Here is a 15,072-nt window from a genome sequence, read left to right as displayed (position 1 = left end):
AAGACGCCTCGATGTTTTTATTGATACCTCCTGAAGGATTCGGGGGCATATGCAACCACAGTGACGCACAGCTTGATGGCCTCGCTGATAGAAAAGGTCAGGTCCTCATTACCATAACAGAAATCTGTGACATATACAGAGTACAGTCAAACTAGTCCAACAGTAATGTTAGACTAACAGTTGAATTTATGAGGCTTCCTTTACAGACTTATTTGATATAAGAGGTTTAATGAATTTGGGCATCAGTCTGAGTTTCTGGACTTCTTTACCAAGTCTCTACTCTCCGACTAAATCCATATGTTGATACCTACGGCAGCTTTGTCTGGAGCCAGTAAAATTGACAGTTTACCCAGAGAGCGTAGAGGCTTCTCAGCTTTGACCAGCTCCAGAGCATCCAGGGCATCCTGGGTTTCACCTTCTAGAGAGACCAGCAGGTCGAACAGACACTGGGCCGAAACTCCTTTAGAAAGACCGGTACTGGTGCTGGTCTGAGATGGATAAGAAGAGAGAAATGCATCAAAGGAGACGAAGAACTTGCAGTGGTGCTGACCGACTGCAGATTCATTTGAATGAGTCCGAAAGTCTTACTGTGAACTCGAGCAGCGGAGCAACGCTGGCAAACAGCTGCAGGATAAAGGGTTTTCGATGGAGGATGTAAAACTGCCGGCAGCAAAACTCAATGCCCTGCCTCAGAAGAGGGTTGCTCTCGTAGTCTGCATAGACCTGTCACAGCAGAACAGGGAGAGGGGATGGGAAATGTAAATTACTGCGAAACTGGAATTCAGAGCCAACTGCTCTTCCTCCACTCACTGTCTAGGCTCAGTTAAGTGTGCACAGGTAAGCATACCTGCAGCATGGTTGGCAGCATCCACTGGTACCCGCTCAGGGAGAACAGATGGTTAAAGTGAACGGCGGTGTTGATGGCGGTCGCCGTGTACTGCCTCAGCAGGGAGCTGTCCTCGGGGTGCAGCAGAAGGGCCCCGTTGAAGACGTTAAGGAACAGCATCATCTCATCGCCCCACGGGTACTCACTGGGCATGCCCAGAAACATTTCCTCCAACAGTTTGATCCACAACACCTTGTGGAGAGTGTCCAAGCCAAACAGCTCTTTTCCTGGAAGGCGGAGCAAAGCAGGATTCATTATCCTAAAATAAACAGTAGGAGCTATACTCAAGTTTATTAAGCTGTTAGTCTTTTTCTCACCTTGAGGCTCATTAAAGAGGGAGAACTCTGCATCGATGGCGGTGCGGGGGAAGGAGGGCAGGCGAAGCAGGTCCTCCTGCAGCAGGGAGACGTGGGACTGCTTGTGCACAGCTGGCATGTGTTGTGTGAGGGAGATGAGGAAGAGGACTCGACCGACTTCTTCTAGTTTACGGGAAAACACCTGAAAACAAAAATTCAGACTATGATTTTCCTGTTGCAGGACGCTGTTTAGGGGCTGATTTAATTTTCACATTTCCAACCTTACCTGTTTCTGGATGAGCTCCTGTCCTTTCTCAGGCAACATGTGGACCAGGTTGAGCTGAGGAGAGACTGACCTTCGGAACGGGTAGATGTCTCTAACATATGTCTGAAGGATAGAGAGAAAAATAATTACACTAAATATCTCTATGTTTAAAATTAAATTCAATGCCAGAGGTACAGTGGAACAGATGTGACTCAAAAGCACTGGTCTGACCTTTCTAATCTGCACAGAGCAAGACCGACCAACACTAACATACATATGAACTATTATTGATGATTAATGAAAATAGGTCTTGACTTCAGATAATTTAGTGCTTTTAAATAGTTGTTGCTTTTTTCAGTGAACAAAAAACCCCCTCAAAATAAAGTTCCCACCTTTGAATAATGGATGAGGTTCCATCGTTTATCCATGAGGAAGTAGTGTGCCGATCTGGCCTCGGGAATGTTGAAAAATTCCAGACACTCCTGGTTGGAGAAAAAGGAGATGGCTGATTAGCTTACTCACGCTGAATTACAATTTTAAATTTTATGCATTTAGCACACGCTCGCCCAGCATGATTTGAATTTAATTACAGTGATAAGCCTCCTCGGTCTTGCCTCACTGTGTGTGTGATTGACTGAGATGAGAATTTTTACCTTTAGCAGGGCTTCAAACTGAGTGTCTTCGTGGACTGGTAGCTGGGTTGGGATGTCACATTCATTCTGCCCGTGCACCACCAGCGTTTTGGTTCCTGCAGCAACAAAATGCATGAAAATATTTACATTTTGTGACATATTGTTGATTTCTGTTATTCCATCCATCCATTCACTTCCGCTTATCCTTTTCAGGGTCGCGGGGGGAGCTGGAGCCTATCCCAGCTATCATAGGGCGAGAGGCGGGGTATACCCTGGACAGGTCGCCAGTCTGTCGCAGGGCCAACACACAGGGACAGACAACCATTCGCACTCACATTCACTCGCACATTCACACCTAGTGGCAATTTGGATTATCCAATTAACCTATCCCCACAAGCTGCATGTCTTTGGACGGTGGGAGGAAGCCGGAGTACCCGGAGAGAACCCACGCAAACACGGGGAGAACATGCAAACTCCACACAGAAAGACCCCGGCCTGATGGTGGGATTGAACTCAGGACCTTCTTGCTGTGCGGCAACAGTGCTAACCACCGTGCCACCCCTTTTTTTTTTCACCCATTCACACACACATTCACACACTGGTGATGGCAAGCTACATTGTAGCCACAACCACCCTGGGGCGCACTAACAGAGGCGAGGCTGCCAGACACTGGCGCCACCGGGCCCTCTGACCACCACCAGTAGGCAACGGGTGAAGTGTCTTGCCCAAGGACACAACGACCGAGACTGTCCAAGCCAGGGCTCGAACCGGCAACCTTCCGATTACAAGGCGAACTCCCAACTCTTGAGCCACAATCGCCCTCAATCGATTTCTGTTATTGAACATTAAAATTAAAACAACAACAAAAAGAGTGACCATAAGGGTCTTTCTCTGTCAGTATGAGACTTGTTTGAATAAAGCTAGAGACCAGAAACAGAAGTTTGCTTTTTGTCTTAGGAAACAATGCTTTTTATACTTTTACCTTTTATCTTTGTTTTGATTTAGAAATGCTGTTGGTATATAGCTGTGGAAATGCTCAAGTTGACTACCTTATCTCAGTGAATGAACCACTTCAGACTAGAAGTGAGAAAAAAGGAATCTAATGATGGATATCAGGGTTCATAATGTCCCTTTTGTTAAAAAAAACATGGTTGTGATGTGTGTTTAGTAACCTGTTGTCTTGTAAAATGGTTGGGTGTGCTTGGGAAAAGAAAGACACATCCTGATATTACCGGGGTTAAACTACACCTTGCTACATTTGGCTGTTCCCTTATCAGTGGGGGCATCACCACAGCGGGTAACTCTCCATGTTTTGTTTTTGCAGATTTTTTGCCAAATACAACCTCAAAGTGAATTGGTGTCTCCGGCTGGTGCTGAACCTGCAGCCTCTCATTTGCCAAGAACCCACTTCACTATGTGGCCACCCCAGTAAAAATGCAACTTAATATTAAATAACACGGTGCTGATCAGACATTGTGGGTATCTCAGCTGGTCTATCGGTCCTACCTTGGTCTGTTTTGCCAGATCGGTGGACGGTCTAAACAAAGATCAAATACAGAGGTGGCACCTGTGCATCAAACACCCTCTGCACCACAAAGTCATCGTTTATAAAGTGCTCCACAAACTGGAGCGTCAGAGCTAACTGGTGGATTCTGGTGGAGAATGGTTTTACAATACAAGCATTACTTATGTCTGCAGTATTTAGCACTCACCTGGCATCGATGCTGTGACCAGCAGTTTGACCTCACACTGCTCTTTCTTCATGGTCTGCTTCAGGTCTTTAAAGAAGAGCCCCTCCACGTAGCCGACCACCTCCCAGAGGAAGGTCAGCGTGGCCGAGATGGCGTCCATGCCCCATTCACAGGGAGTCCGCACAAAATACATGATCAGGCCCACCTTAAAGGAGGAGAAATGATGATGAGGAGAATAAACAGAACTGATGACAAATATAAAGGTACAGGTGAAGGTAGCTGGTGACCCACCAGGTAGTTAAAAAGGATGTGAGAGGTCTGGGCTGGCAGATCTCCAATGTTGAGCAGGAGCTTCCTAAGCATGTACATCAGCTCGTCCTGGTGCAAAAACCAAACAAATGGACAAACAATAAAAAACTCATTGCGAGTCTTTTTCCCACATCTGTCCGCAGGTGTTTGCCTACCTGTCTGTTGCTAACTGTCAGCTTTTCCAGGAAGTGGCGGAGAACGAGAGCTGGATCTTCAATGAGGCAGTTCCAGAGGATTTGCTGGGCAACAGCACTCACTGAGGAAACATTTTTGCATAAATAACCAAAAAAAAAAAAATCACAAAAGTTTTGATGCAAATTCATTTTTTTGTGTAGTGACAGCTACCAGCCACGCCATCCTCTCTAACTTCGCCGTCTTCCATGAGGTGCACTATTGGTAGGACGGCAGCACAGATGCATGCTGGGAAGACAGCTTGAGGCGGCTGTAGCATGTGGTGAGTGGGTGTGTGTTCTGTTGTGTTTTCTTCATCTGGCAAAAAAAAAGAATTTGTAAAGAGCAAGTTTTATATAAAAAGTTTAAATTCATTTGTTTCTGACATTTTTCTACCTTCAGCACTGGCCAGCGAGCGGACAGACCATACAGAGCCCCGGCGGAAAGAGTAGTTCCTGTGGGAGTTGCTGGAGGCGCAGGATGGGCTGACAGACAGACGTCGTGATGCCAGGTTCACCACTTCTTCTGCTGGCGGGATCAATGCCAAACATAACCAGTAGAGGTACAGGGGGAAAAACAACATGCTATCAGGGTAAAGAGCTATGCAGAGTCAAAACACTGTGTGCTAATGTGGCAACCTGCAGGGCTGAAATATGAATCCAGCAAGCAAGTGCCAAAGTCTGCAGTTCCTCTAATGAGCACATGAGGCTGAGTCCAAGTGTGAGTCAACCACTATAAGCACCCATGTTTAACATCTACACTTTACATACTTAAAGCATTAAAAAGCATGTTTACAGTATTGTGCAAAAAATGCTTTTGGGCTCTGAGAATAGTTTTACCCTTCGTAAAAACACAGTTTTGACTTTACGAATCATCTTTACGAATGTAGCTTAGTAACCAAGCGTGCTCATGTTAGCACTCCCCCTTTCATCTACCGTAAATATGGTCACTTCCGGCTTTCAAAACTATTACGGCTGTATAAAAGGTGGAAAACGTGGATGTGGCCATCATTACATTACCCACTGGTTTTGGAGCTTAAATGTTAGTGTGTTATAGCCATATTGTTTTTCTTGGAGTGCTAACTTATCAGCTGCATCCCTAAACTGTATGGGTGCACTATGTCAACTCAGTATTTCACTCATCAAAACTGAAGCACAAACCATCAGGATGGTCTGTAGAAAGCTGAAGTATTACTCAGATAATCCATTAAAAATGCTCTAAAAGGCACTGAAAGCACACAAATCATAAAGAGGTTTAGTCTAATGGCTTGAAGTAGTGGACGAGACCTAGCAGCTGCCATCTACCTATATTGGACACCTGTCAGTTAACCATAGACAGTACAAATCATCAACTCAGCTTCTGGGTCAGAACAATAACACCAGTGCAGAAGTGCCTTAAACCTGCATTCTGTCTGAAGGCCGCCAGTCAGTGATAGCGGTGACGTGGGTTTTGCAGACACATGATCTAGAGGTTGGTCTCCAACCAGAAAATGCTGGGAAAACAATTGCTTAACCTTGAGTCACACAGGCCTACTTACCAGAGAGCAACCCCACTGGCAACCACTGGTTGCTAGGAAAAAATACGCAGTTGCAAACCGAAATACAAAGACTTCCTTGTGATTAATATGGTCGCTAACATATTGCTGCAGAATAACAATCTTTTATAGACTGTGCTTTCTGAGCTGTAGTAAAACTGAAAAGTCCAATGAAACCTGGAATGGAGGCTGTTCGCCTTCAAAGCAAAAGTTGTGCCCTTTAAAACATGTTGGTTGTAGTACTGAGGTACAGCTTTTACTTTGAAGGCAAACTTTATTCATTCGTCATTTGTTGTACTACTGCTCAGCTAGTAGTTAACAAGTACTTGCAGAGAAACATCAAAAACTACAGGCAACTGTGGCAACCAAAGCATTCACAAGGAGGTTTTAGGTGCAGCACCTTCTTTGAATTCGATTTCACATTTCTTTGCATTTCTTGAGTAATGTGCACATGACGTCACATTGCCAACCAGTTTTTAAGATGGAGAAAAGGGATAATCAATCCAAAAGGCTAACACAGTTTTTGCACCAGTCTGCAGAAAGCTTTTTAATGCTGTTAACACAAGAGGGTCGACTCTGTTTTGAAATAACTCTCATTTGGCCACTGGAGGAACTTCTGTGCTCGCTGTTTTCCACCTCTTGAGGTTTTTCTTGTATAAAACACAAGTGCTCATACGCCTGGCGGCCCCACCTTCCTCCTCTTGCTCGGGTGGAGGGCTGCATGTGGGTTCGTAGCAGGCCTCCTGAGCCACAGGGATGGCTGTGATGATGCTGGCCTCGCGGCCCAGACGCCGCTTCTCCTCCTCCTGCTGCAGGTTCTTGAGGATGTGCTCGGCTCGCTGGTGGGAGCGCGACACCGCCCGCGCAGAGAAGGATTTCTAAAAAGGAGGGGGCGAGGATCAAATAGCACAGAGGTAGAGCAGCGGGTGTAGAAATTGTAGGAGGTTCAGAATCGGGGGCAGGGGGCGGGGGGAATGCACAAATTAGCACTTTAAATCTTTCAGGAATGTGTGTGCACAGCTACAATAGGCTTCTGAGGAGCAACTGGACAACACATTAATACAGTAACTCTCCTCCAGCACACCGATCTCATGCTCTAAAATGCCGTCCTGAGCATTATGAAGCACGCTGCAGTGTAGACGTATAGAATAGGAGCAATTTCAATCACGATAAACAATAAATGTGTTCAGACTGGAAGATGGAGAATTTACTGTATCTTGTGCACAGTAATTGCCTCACAGCATTCGCACAAACAAATCTAAAACAGCCATGATATGAAAAACAAACACAGCAAAGTCATTCTCATCCAATGACCATGCATCAACAGCACGACACACACAACATGTCTGTATGCCCGATGCATGCTGTTATTTTCTCCTTAACAATCAAAGCATGTGCCGGAAGACTCTTTTTAAATATGTGGATTGTGTGTGTCCCTGATCAAGATGCAACTATCCAAGATGACCCATGAAACCGCCCCCCAGCTTCTGGTCCGTGATGAAAAACCTAAAAGGTCGCTTCCCCTTCTGTCTTTAATGGTCTGAGGTAACAAGATGCATCAGCAGCACAAACACCCGGACAGAAATACCAACTTACTATGGCATGGACTGACTGAATTAATGTGGGGTACTAAAAACAAAGACAGTCGATTAAATTATAGAACATGTGCTCGCTCATTAAAATCTCATATTTCTATTCATGCTTTATGAAAAAAAAATATTTAAAAAAGACAAGAAATTAAAAGGAGGCACCAAGAAATCTGTGTTCACACATTTTTCTTATATTTGCAGATTTCTTGGTGCAGTTTTCCACATTAAACTTGCAGCAATAACAAATGTAATATTCAAAGCAGTAAGAGTGTGCATATCGTCTTTTGTTTTTTGGTGGATTGTGGAGTTAAGTGGGATTAAAAAAATAGTTAAATTATAAACTGGCCTATTTTTACAGGGTTCACAAGCTTAGGAAAACTCTCTCACTGAACTCCAGTGGTGTTTAAAAAACCTTCTCTGTCACTTTAATTAAAAAGATAAACTCTAAAAGCTGTTTCTGATAGTAATACAAGTAGATTTGTGCCTTTTAGAATAGGGCTCAAACTTACAGACTGGTCTTCGTTGATTGGATCCTGGACGCTGCCAGTGTTCTGGGGCACCCAGGGAGGGTCAAATATGGGGACACAGGGCATGCCCAGTATTGGAGAAGGGAGAGTGAAGTTAATGCTGGGTGGAGGGATCTGAAAGAGAAGTACACCAAATTTAGTAAACACAGCGAATGCCCTTCTGCGCTCTCTCTTTTGGGGACGCTAAAAATGCAAACAATCTATTCCAATTTGTTCATGTAAATGGAGAGTCCTCGTCACATTAAGGTTAAGTATGGGGTTCCACAGGGTTCTGTGCTAGGACCACTTCTGTTTACAGTATACATGCTTCCCTTAGGGAGTATCATCAGAAGGCATAACATACATTTTCATTGCTATGCAGATGACACCAAACTTCCTATCAATGAATCCAGATAACACATCCATAGTTAGCTAAACTACGAGAATGTCTTAAAGACTTTTAATCCTCTGCTTCTAAAGTTAGCTAAAACGGAGGTTACTGTACTCAGCCCTGAAAATATTAGAAATGTGGTATCTAACCAAATGTTTACTCTGGATGGCTTTACCGTGGCTTTACCTTGGAGTTGTTTATATGGATATGTGGATATGTTCTTCAGTGCACATTTTAAATAAACACACATGACTGCTTTCTTATATTTGCACATCATCTTAACATCCTGTCTCACGGTGATGCTGAAAAACTTGGACTACTGTAATTCATTATAAACAGGATGTCCTAAAAACTCCCTGAAAAGTCTTCAGTATATCTAAAACATTGCAGCAACAGTACTGACAGGGACTAGAATGAGAGAGCACATTTCTCTTATATATACTATAATCTCTGTCTTTCTTTCACATCATGTCTTTTATCCTGTCTTTGTCCCCTCACCCCCAACCAGTCACAGAAGACGGTCCTCTCCCTGAGCCTGGCTCGGCTGGAGGTTTTTTCCTCTTTAAAGGGAGATCTTCTTGGACATTGGTTGATTGGGATATTACCTTAAAAATATAAAGGGTCTTGAGGTTTTAGTGATTTGGTGCTTTATAAATAAAACTGAACTCAACTGAACTACCTTAAAGATCTGCTGGGCTCCTTCCTCCATGCGAGGCCACACTTGGTAGCGAAAACGCCACAGAGTGTAAAACTTCAGGATGGAGTTAATGCGCTGGCAGGCCTCAGGGTGCTGGAACTCTGCCATCATCATTTCGGTCACTGCATCAGGGACCTTTACGGCGCACAGGAGAAACAAGGCAGCTGGAAGGGGGCAGATAAAAAGGGCAGGAAAGAAAAAGGTGAAACATGGTTGAGGGCAAAAAGCGTTCGTGAACCTTGAAGGGCACAGCGACCTAAGAGGGGACCACCACAGCTCAGTGATGAGCTCACCAGCAGCGGCTGCCATATGTTCATCCACACTGAGTAGGAGTTCCCAGGCTGCGGGCTGGATGTCTCCGTACATGTCGTCAGTCAAGATAGGAGCTGCTTTGATCAGCAGTGAAAGAGGAGCTGGTGACAAACTCATCACCTATGAGAAAACAAACATTTAAGATGAAAGTGCAAAGATGCAAAATGATCTATAATCTCTTTGCTAAGGTAGTAATAAGACACTTTATCTTTGACTTAACATCACCCACAGTGTATACAAACTGAAAAAGGTGCAAGCAGTCCTTTTCAGAGCTACAACACAATTAGAAAACTTTTATTTCCTTTTTTTGGACCCATTTTTTGCTTTCAGAACTGCATCAGTAGTTCATGCTGGAAGCATTTCTCACAGATTTTGACACATAACATCTGTTAAACCTCTGATAAACTGTTAAAACAACAGTTTAGCCATCATGCTGTTTTTGCCATGTTCTGATCCTACCATCTGAACGTTGCATGAAAAATCAAGACTCACTGGACCTGTCAACATTTTTTCCAGTCTTCTATTGCCCAAATCTTGGTAGCTTTTATGAATTATAGCCTCGGTTTTCCTGTTCTTATTTCACAGGAATGGCACCCGGTGTGGTCTTCTGCTGGTGCTTCTGTATAGCTCGCAGGCAATTTCTGTGCCACTTGTAGTATATTTTACAATTCTGCAAAATGTATTTTGGCAGCAGTTTCCGAAATACTCAGACCAACCACTGTGTCACATTCAAAGTCACTTAACCCTCCTCTCGTGTTAGGGTCGGCACCGACCCATTTTAAATTTCAAATGCATAAAAAAACCACATAGATTTGTTTATTGTATCAAGGCTTTTTGACTTTGTCAGGAACCTCTATTTCTACAAAATAAAACCAAAAAAAAATATTTTCACTAAATTATAAAATGCCCTAGTTAAAATTATGACCTTTGTGTTGTTAGGGTCGGTTTCGACCCAGGTATAATATTATGAGTATAAAGCAATAATTAAAGCCAAAACTGAAATCATAAGTGCACTGTCAGCTAAAACACTTACAGCAAGCACCTCTCCTAATCATATGAGCTTTAGGGGATTCTTATTTTGCATGTTTTTTGCAGTATACCTGCACAAAAACAAAACAAAATAAACACGGGCATGTGAGGTGAATTCACTATTTGAGTGGCCATTTGACTTCCAGAGTGCACATTTACAATTTGCAGCATACAAAAAATGAGAAGAAGATTCACAGTGAGCCAAGTTCAGGATCATATTTTTGGTGAAAATGAAGGAGAGGACACAGAGCAGCATAGCGATTCAGATGGGCAGGTTTCTAAGGAGGAAGACAATGTGGACTATCATCCAGAAGACACAGACACATCTGATCAGAGGTGGAGGTCGCTGGTGCTGAAGCTACTCCTGCTGAAAGATTCAAGTCCAAAAATGGTAAGATCTTTTGGAGCTCAGTACCTCATGATGTACATGGCAGGGCAGCTGCTGCAAATGTCATCAAAATGACCCCTGGAATCACAAGGTTTGCTCTGACCAAAGTCAGTGACATCAAGAGATGTTTTGAGATATTTATTTCATTGTCACTAGAAAGAATCATCATTACTATGATAAACCTTGAAGGAAAAAAAAGTCCATGGCGACATGATGAGGAATACCTGGATGCTTTCATTGGTGTTCTTCTTGCTGGAGTGTACAGATGCTGCAATGAGGCCACTGATCGTCTATGGCAGGGGTGCCCAATCCCAGTCCTCGAGAGCTACTATCCTGCAGCTTTTAGATGCATCCCTACTCCAACACAGCTGAATCAAATGAATGGCTTGTTATCAGGCCTTTGCCAAACATGATGGCATGCTGAAGAGGTAATCAAACCATTTGATTCAGCTGTGTTGGAGTAGGGATGCATCTAAAAGCTGCAGGATAGTAGCTCTCGAGGACTGGGATTGGGCAGCCCTGGTCTATGGGATGCATCGACAGGCAGAAACATTTTCTGGGCAACGATGTCACTTCACACATTTGATATCATTTTGATTCAAGAGTCCTCAGATTTGACAACAGAGAGATCAGACCGAGGTCTGACAAGCTTGCTCCCATCAGGGATGTCTGGGAGAGATGGGTGCAGTTTCTTCCACTGATGTTCATCCCAGGGCCAGTGACAGTGGATGAACGTCTTGTCCACTTTTTGAGGAAAATGCCCCTTCCGGCAATATATACCCAGTAAGCCAGGGAAAAACGGCAGAAAAATCTGGGAAGCCTGTGATGCAAAAACCAACTATGCCTGGAATGTACAGATTTTCACAGTCAAAGCTGCGAGTGGCACTCCTGAGAAGAAACAATGAAAATGTGTGGTCCTCCATATGACCACTGGACTGCAGGATCAGCTGTGATATTTTATTTTATTTTATTTTTTACCAGATATGACCACGGACAAGAACTTCACAAAGGAAACTGAGGTGAAGCTGTATCATTGGGAAGTGATAAAAAGCCCACAATTACCCACGGCTATAACCAAAACAAAGGAGGAGTGGACTTTTTCTTTTTTTCAGTTTATATTAAAGGTCTACTGCTGAAAAAAAACAACCTTTTTTTGTCTTTTCTTGATGTAAATGTCTATGGGTCGAAATTGACCCGTAACACCATAGATGTCATTTTAGTTATTAATCTTAAAATGAAAAAAATCAATAAAACAGATTTATTTAAGAGATGTGTCCTATACCCCTCAGTAATACTCAGGTAACACAGAAACCTTTTATTTATTAATATGATTCTCTTGAGGTTAATTTTACAATTTTTTTTAAAATTGAAATCGAGGGGTACAGTGACAAAAAAAGACCCAGAGGCCCACGCCAAAAGTATTAAAACCAACATTTTCATGGATAAGGAAGCCTAACAAGGTAACCAAGAGATGAGAAACAAATTGGATGATAACTTATTGTTTTTAGTATATTTTATAGCTGATTTAATTCACGGGTCAAAACCGACCCGCTAACATAAGAGATGATAACAGAAAGCTAACACGAGAGGAAGGTTAAATCACTTTTCACCTCAACTCTGATGCTTTGTTTTAACTTCAGTAGGTTGTCTTCACCACAACTACAGAACTAAATGATTTGAATTGCTGCCATATGATTGGCTGATGTGATATTTGCTTTAGAAAGCAGTTGCTTGAACAGATATTACACCTTTGTAAAATCATTAATAGAAATCTCTAGGCCAGACAGGCAGACGTTCCTCTAATGGCCAGACTCCCATGTTAAATAAACAACTTTGCATGATCAACCACACTTGCAGCCTGATCCAAAAATGATTGTCTGTATGAGTAGCTTCTTTCTGCACAACTGTTTTTTCTTTTTAAAATTCATTAATCTCAATGCTGGTTAAAGCTTAAAGCTGGGGTGCGGTCTCCTTTATTGACAGCACGGGCAGCTCTGATTCCAGTCTGAGAATGTGGTGCACATCAGGTAGGATGTAATAATTATAAAAATAACAAGAAAAACAGAAATTCACCTGATTGCGGATGTACTTGAGCATGCCTGTATCCTTCTTCCCTTCTGTGTTGGAGTCAGTGGGTCTTCTCTTCATGGACGGGGTCCTCAGACAAGACTTGTCTGAACACTGATGGGAAATAGTACTTTAGAAAGTGGCGAAGATTTAAAAAAACTAACAAAACACACATATTTAGGTTATTCATCCAGAAAAACAGCCTGTCAATTCCACCTCTTTGTTTTTCTTCACACGTCCTCCGATGTTACCAGAGGAGGCGCTGTCCTCCCTCAGGCTGTCCACCGTCTCCCCGTACACGAGCTTGATGGCACGGACCAGACGGGCGCAGGAGCGGCTGTGGTGTTGGTAGCAGCGTGGGTGGCAGAAGTCTATGTGGGTACAGATGAAACTCTGCTGGTTGCACAGCAGGATCATAATCTGTGCCGAGAGAGAGCAGAGAGGAGGTCAGTATGCGGGAAAGTACACACAGCTTTCCTCCCCGCATGTACCGACAGACTTACGTGAAGCCAGGACATGTTGCGGTGGTAGTTGTCCTCCGTTCCTTCTGAGCTCTGACCTTCTGGCTCGATGCTGGGTTCACTGGTGCTGAAGGGACTGCCTGCAATGTTAAACAAGAACAAACAACCCCATACAGGACGCTGATAATTGTCCACTTATTTCACGATGGAGAACAGTTTCTTTTCCCTGTGCAGAATACTTATAGTGTTCTTTTCACTCTCTAACAGGATCTGGCAAAAACAATACTGCAAAAGTAAACTAATGTTAACATACACTGTAAATAAGTCTTTAACTTAACACATTTTTCCCTATATATTTTACAGAATTTTCCTGTTATTTTAAAGTACATGAAATACCAATGATATGAGAAAAAATAGACTGTTAATTGGCAGGTCTGATGTAAAATAACATGAAAAACCTGTAACTGTGTTTTACAGTTTTTATTTTTTACAGTGTACTGTCATTTCCTTTGAATATTACACAATAATAAATGAAATTATGTTCTTTCCAGGAGTTTCAGTTACATCATACCGATGTCAGTAACTGTGTCCCTGCTCTGCGTTTGTGACAGCAGGCCTTCTTCGTTCTCAGACTCAGAGTCCTGCCGAGACAGCTTGGTGCTCTTCAGACTCCCCGCTCTGCGTATCGAAGACAGAGAGCCAACCTTCTTCACACGAAAACTGCGGGCTCCTTTGATCTGAAGCAGGCGCGAGCCTCCGATACGAATCTTCCGCACTGGTGCTGGAGAGCAGGGGAGTGGGGAGAGATTGTCTACAATCAACAATGAGCAGTGAGTAAATACGGAGCGGTAATCAGCTGCATTAACCAATCTGGATGACACCGAGTCTCACCCTGAGCCTCCTGGGTCTTCTTATCATCGCAGGTGGTGTCAGACTTCAGAGTGTGGCTGCTGCTGTTGAGGGAATCGTGCCCGTCTTCGTCGTCGAGGATGCCCGCAAAGCTGATCTTCCTCTCGTAGCGATGGCGGCCGAGCTCTGGGTCCAGACGCAGGCGGCAGCTGTCCAGATCCTGCAGACAAAATAAGTAGAAATCAAATTCTCATCGCTATTCACATCAGATTTACCTTTTTGGATTTTGATTTCACTACTGACCACAAGCGGTTCGGTGCGCGGTCGTGGTAAGCAGGGGAAGGTCTCTCGCAGGAAAGTGGTGATCTCCAACAACAGCTGGCAAGCGGCCATCTTCAGTGCGAAGGGGCAGCCACATTTTGTAGGATTGACCGTGTCTTTGGAGTCAGAACAGATAAGATAAAATATCTAAATGTGGCTAGAACATCTTTTTTGTTCTGACAACCTAAAAGTTGTAGAAACTAAATTTTAATTTAAGATTTTTTTTTCAAAGTACACACAATAAAACGCACAATACTGTGATCTTATTACTTTCATGCAGCATGTTTTTAAGTGTGACATCAACAGCTTGGCAAGTGCAGACTTTTTATTTTCCAATTTGAGTGGACGTTCATGCGAAATCATCTTCTTCTGATTAATTCAACACCACACAAATGCACAATAAGGTGCACCTGATGATCTAAAGCTGCAAATGGACCATTATGAGGTAAATATTTTTAATGATGATACAAGTTATCATTAAAAAAACCTAATTTATTTAACATCCTATTGTCCAATCCCTTACATAGGGAAACGGATGAAAATGTAGAATTCAAGTCATGAGAAAACAAATGAATGAGAGTAATGGTTTGAGTTTTTATGTGCTTCTTATTTGGAGGACTGCATTGGTTTGCAGGCCTCAGCAATGTGATTTCTGCCATGCAGTAGCTGACACCACTC

At 43.2% G+C, this 15,072-nt stretch overlaps 1 protein-coding gene across 3 annotated transcripts in view; it reads right to left on the bottom strand.

Moving 5' to 3' along the window:
• The window catches only part of unc80 (unc-80 homolog (C. elegans)), a 68,025-nt gene that overhangs the window by 13,673 nt on the left and 39,280 nt on the right, over window positions 1–15,072 (bottom strand). For 2 of the 3 annotated variants that reach the window (XM_085347539.1, XM_085347537.1), the window contains 24 exons: window positions 14,377–14,510; window positions 14,116–14,293; window positions 13,796–14,035; window positions 13,267–13,364; window positions 12,980–13,183; window positions 12,770–12,877; window positions 9,261–9,399; window positions 8,950–9,131; window positions 7,883–8,014; window positions 7,381–7,413; window positions 6,476–6,662; window positions 4,647–4,778; window positions 4,425–4,568; window positions 4,235–4,335; window positions 4,062–4,148; window positions 3,792–3,975; window positions 2,101–2,195; window positions 1,840–1,929; window positions 1,469–1,570; window positions 1,204–1,384; window positions 848–1,113; window positions 589–723; window positions 350–488; window positions 28–124 (listed from right to left, as the gene is read on the bottom strand). In XM_085347539.1, coding sequence (XP_085203665.1) covers window positions 28–124; window positions 350–488; window positions 589–723; window positions 848–1,113; window positions 1,204–1,384; window positions 1,469–1,570; window positions 1,840–1,929; window positions 2,101–2,195; window positions 3,792–3,975; window positions 4,062–4,148; window positions 4,235–4,335; window positions 4,425–4,568; window positions 4,647–4,778; window positions 6,476–6,662; window positions 7,381–7,413; window positions 7,883–8,014; window positions 8,950–9,131; window positions 9,261–9,399; window positions 12,770–12,877; window positions 12,980–13,183; window positions 13,267–13,364; window positions 13,796–14,035; window positions 14,116–14,293; window positions 14,377–14,510 — 3,388 coding nt within the window. The remainder of the gene's footprint in view (window positions 1–27; window positions 125–349; window positions 489–588; window positions 724–847; window positions 1,114–1,203; window positions 1,385–1,468; window positions 1,571–1,839; window positions 1,930–2,100; window positions 2,196–3,791; window positions 3,976–4,061; window positions 4,149–4,234; window positions 4,336–4,424; window positions 4,569–4,646; window positions 4,779–6,475; window positions 6,663–7,380; window positions 7,414–7,882; window positions 8,015–8,949; window positions 9,132–9,260; window positions 9,400–12,769; window positions 12,878–12,979; window positions 13,184–13,266; window positions 13,365–13,795; window positions 14,036–14,115; window positions 14,294–14,376; window positions 14,511–15,072) is intronic. The other variant, XM_085347538.1, reaches the window with a different exon arrangement.

Source organism: Diplotaxodon limnothrissa, linkage group LG23 (genome assembly GCF_057381915.1).
Source record: "Diplotaxodon limnothrissa isolate DT_005_m linkage group LG23, D_limnothrissa_male_GT1.1, whole genome shotgun sequence".
In the NCBI taxonomy this organism is placed as follows: domain Eukaryota; kingdom Metazoa; phylum Chordata; class Actinopteri; order Cichliformes; family Cichlidae; genus Diplotaxodon; species Diplotaxodon limnothrissa.
This window is presented reverse-complemented; position numbering and strand designations above follow the sequence as displayed.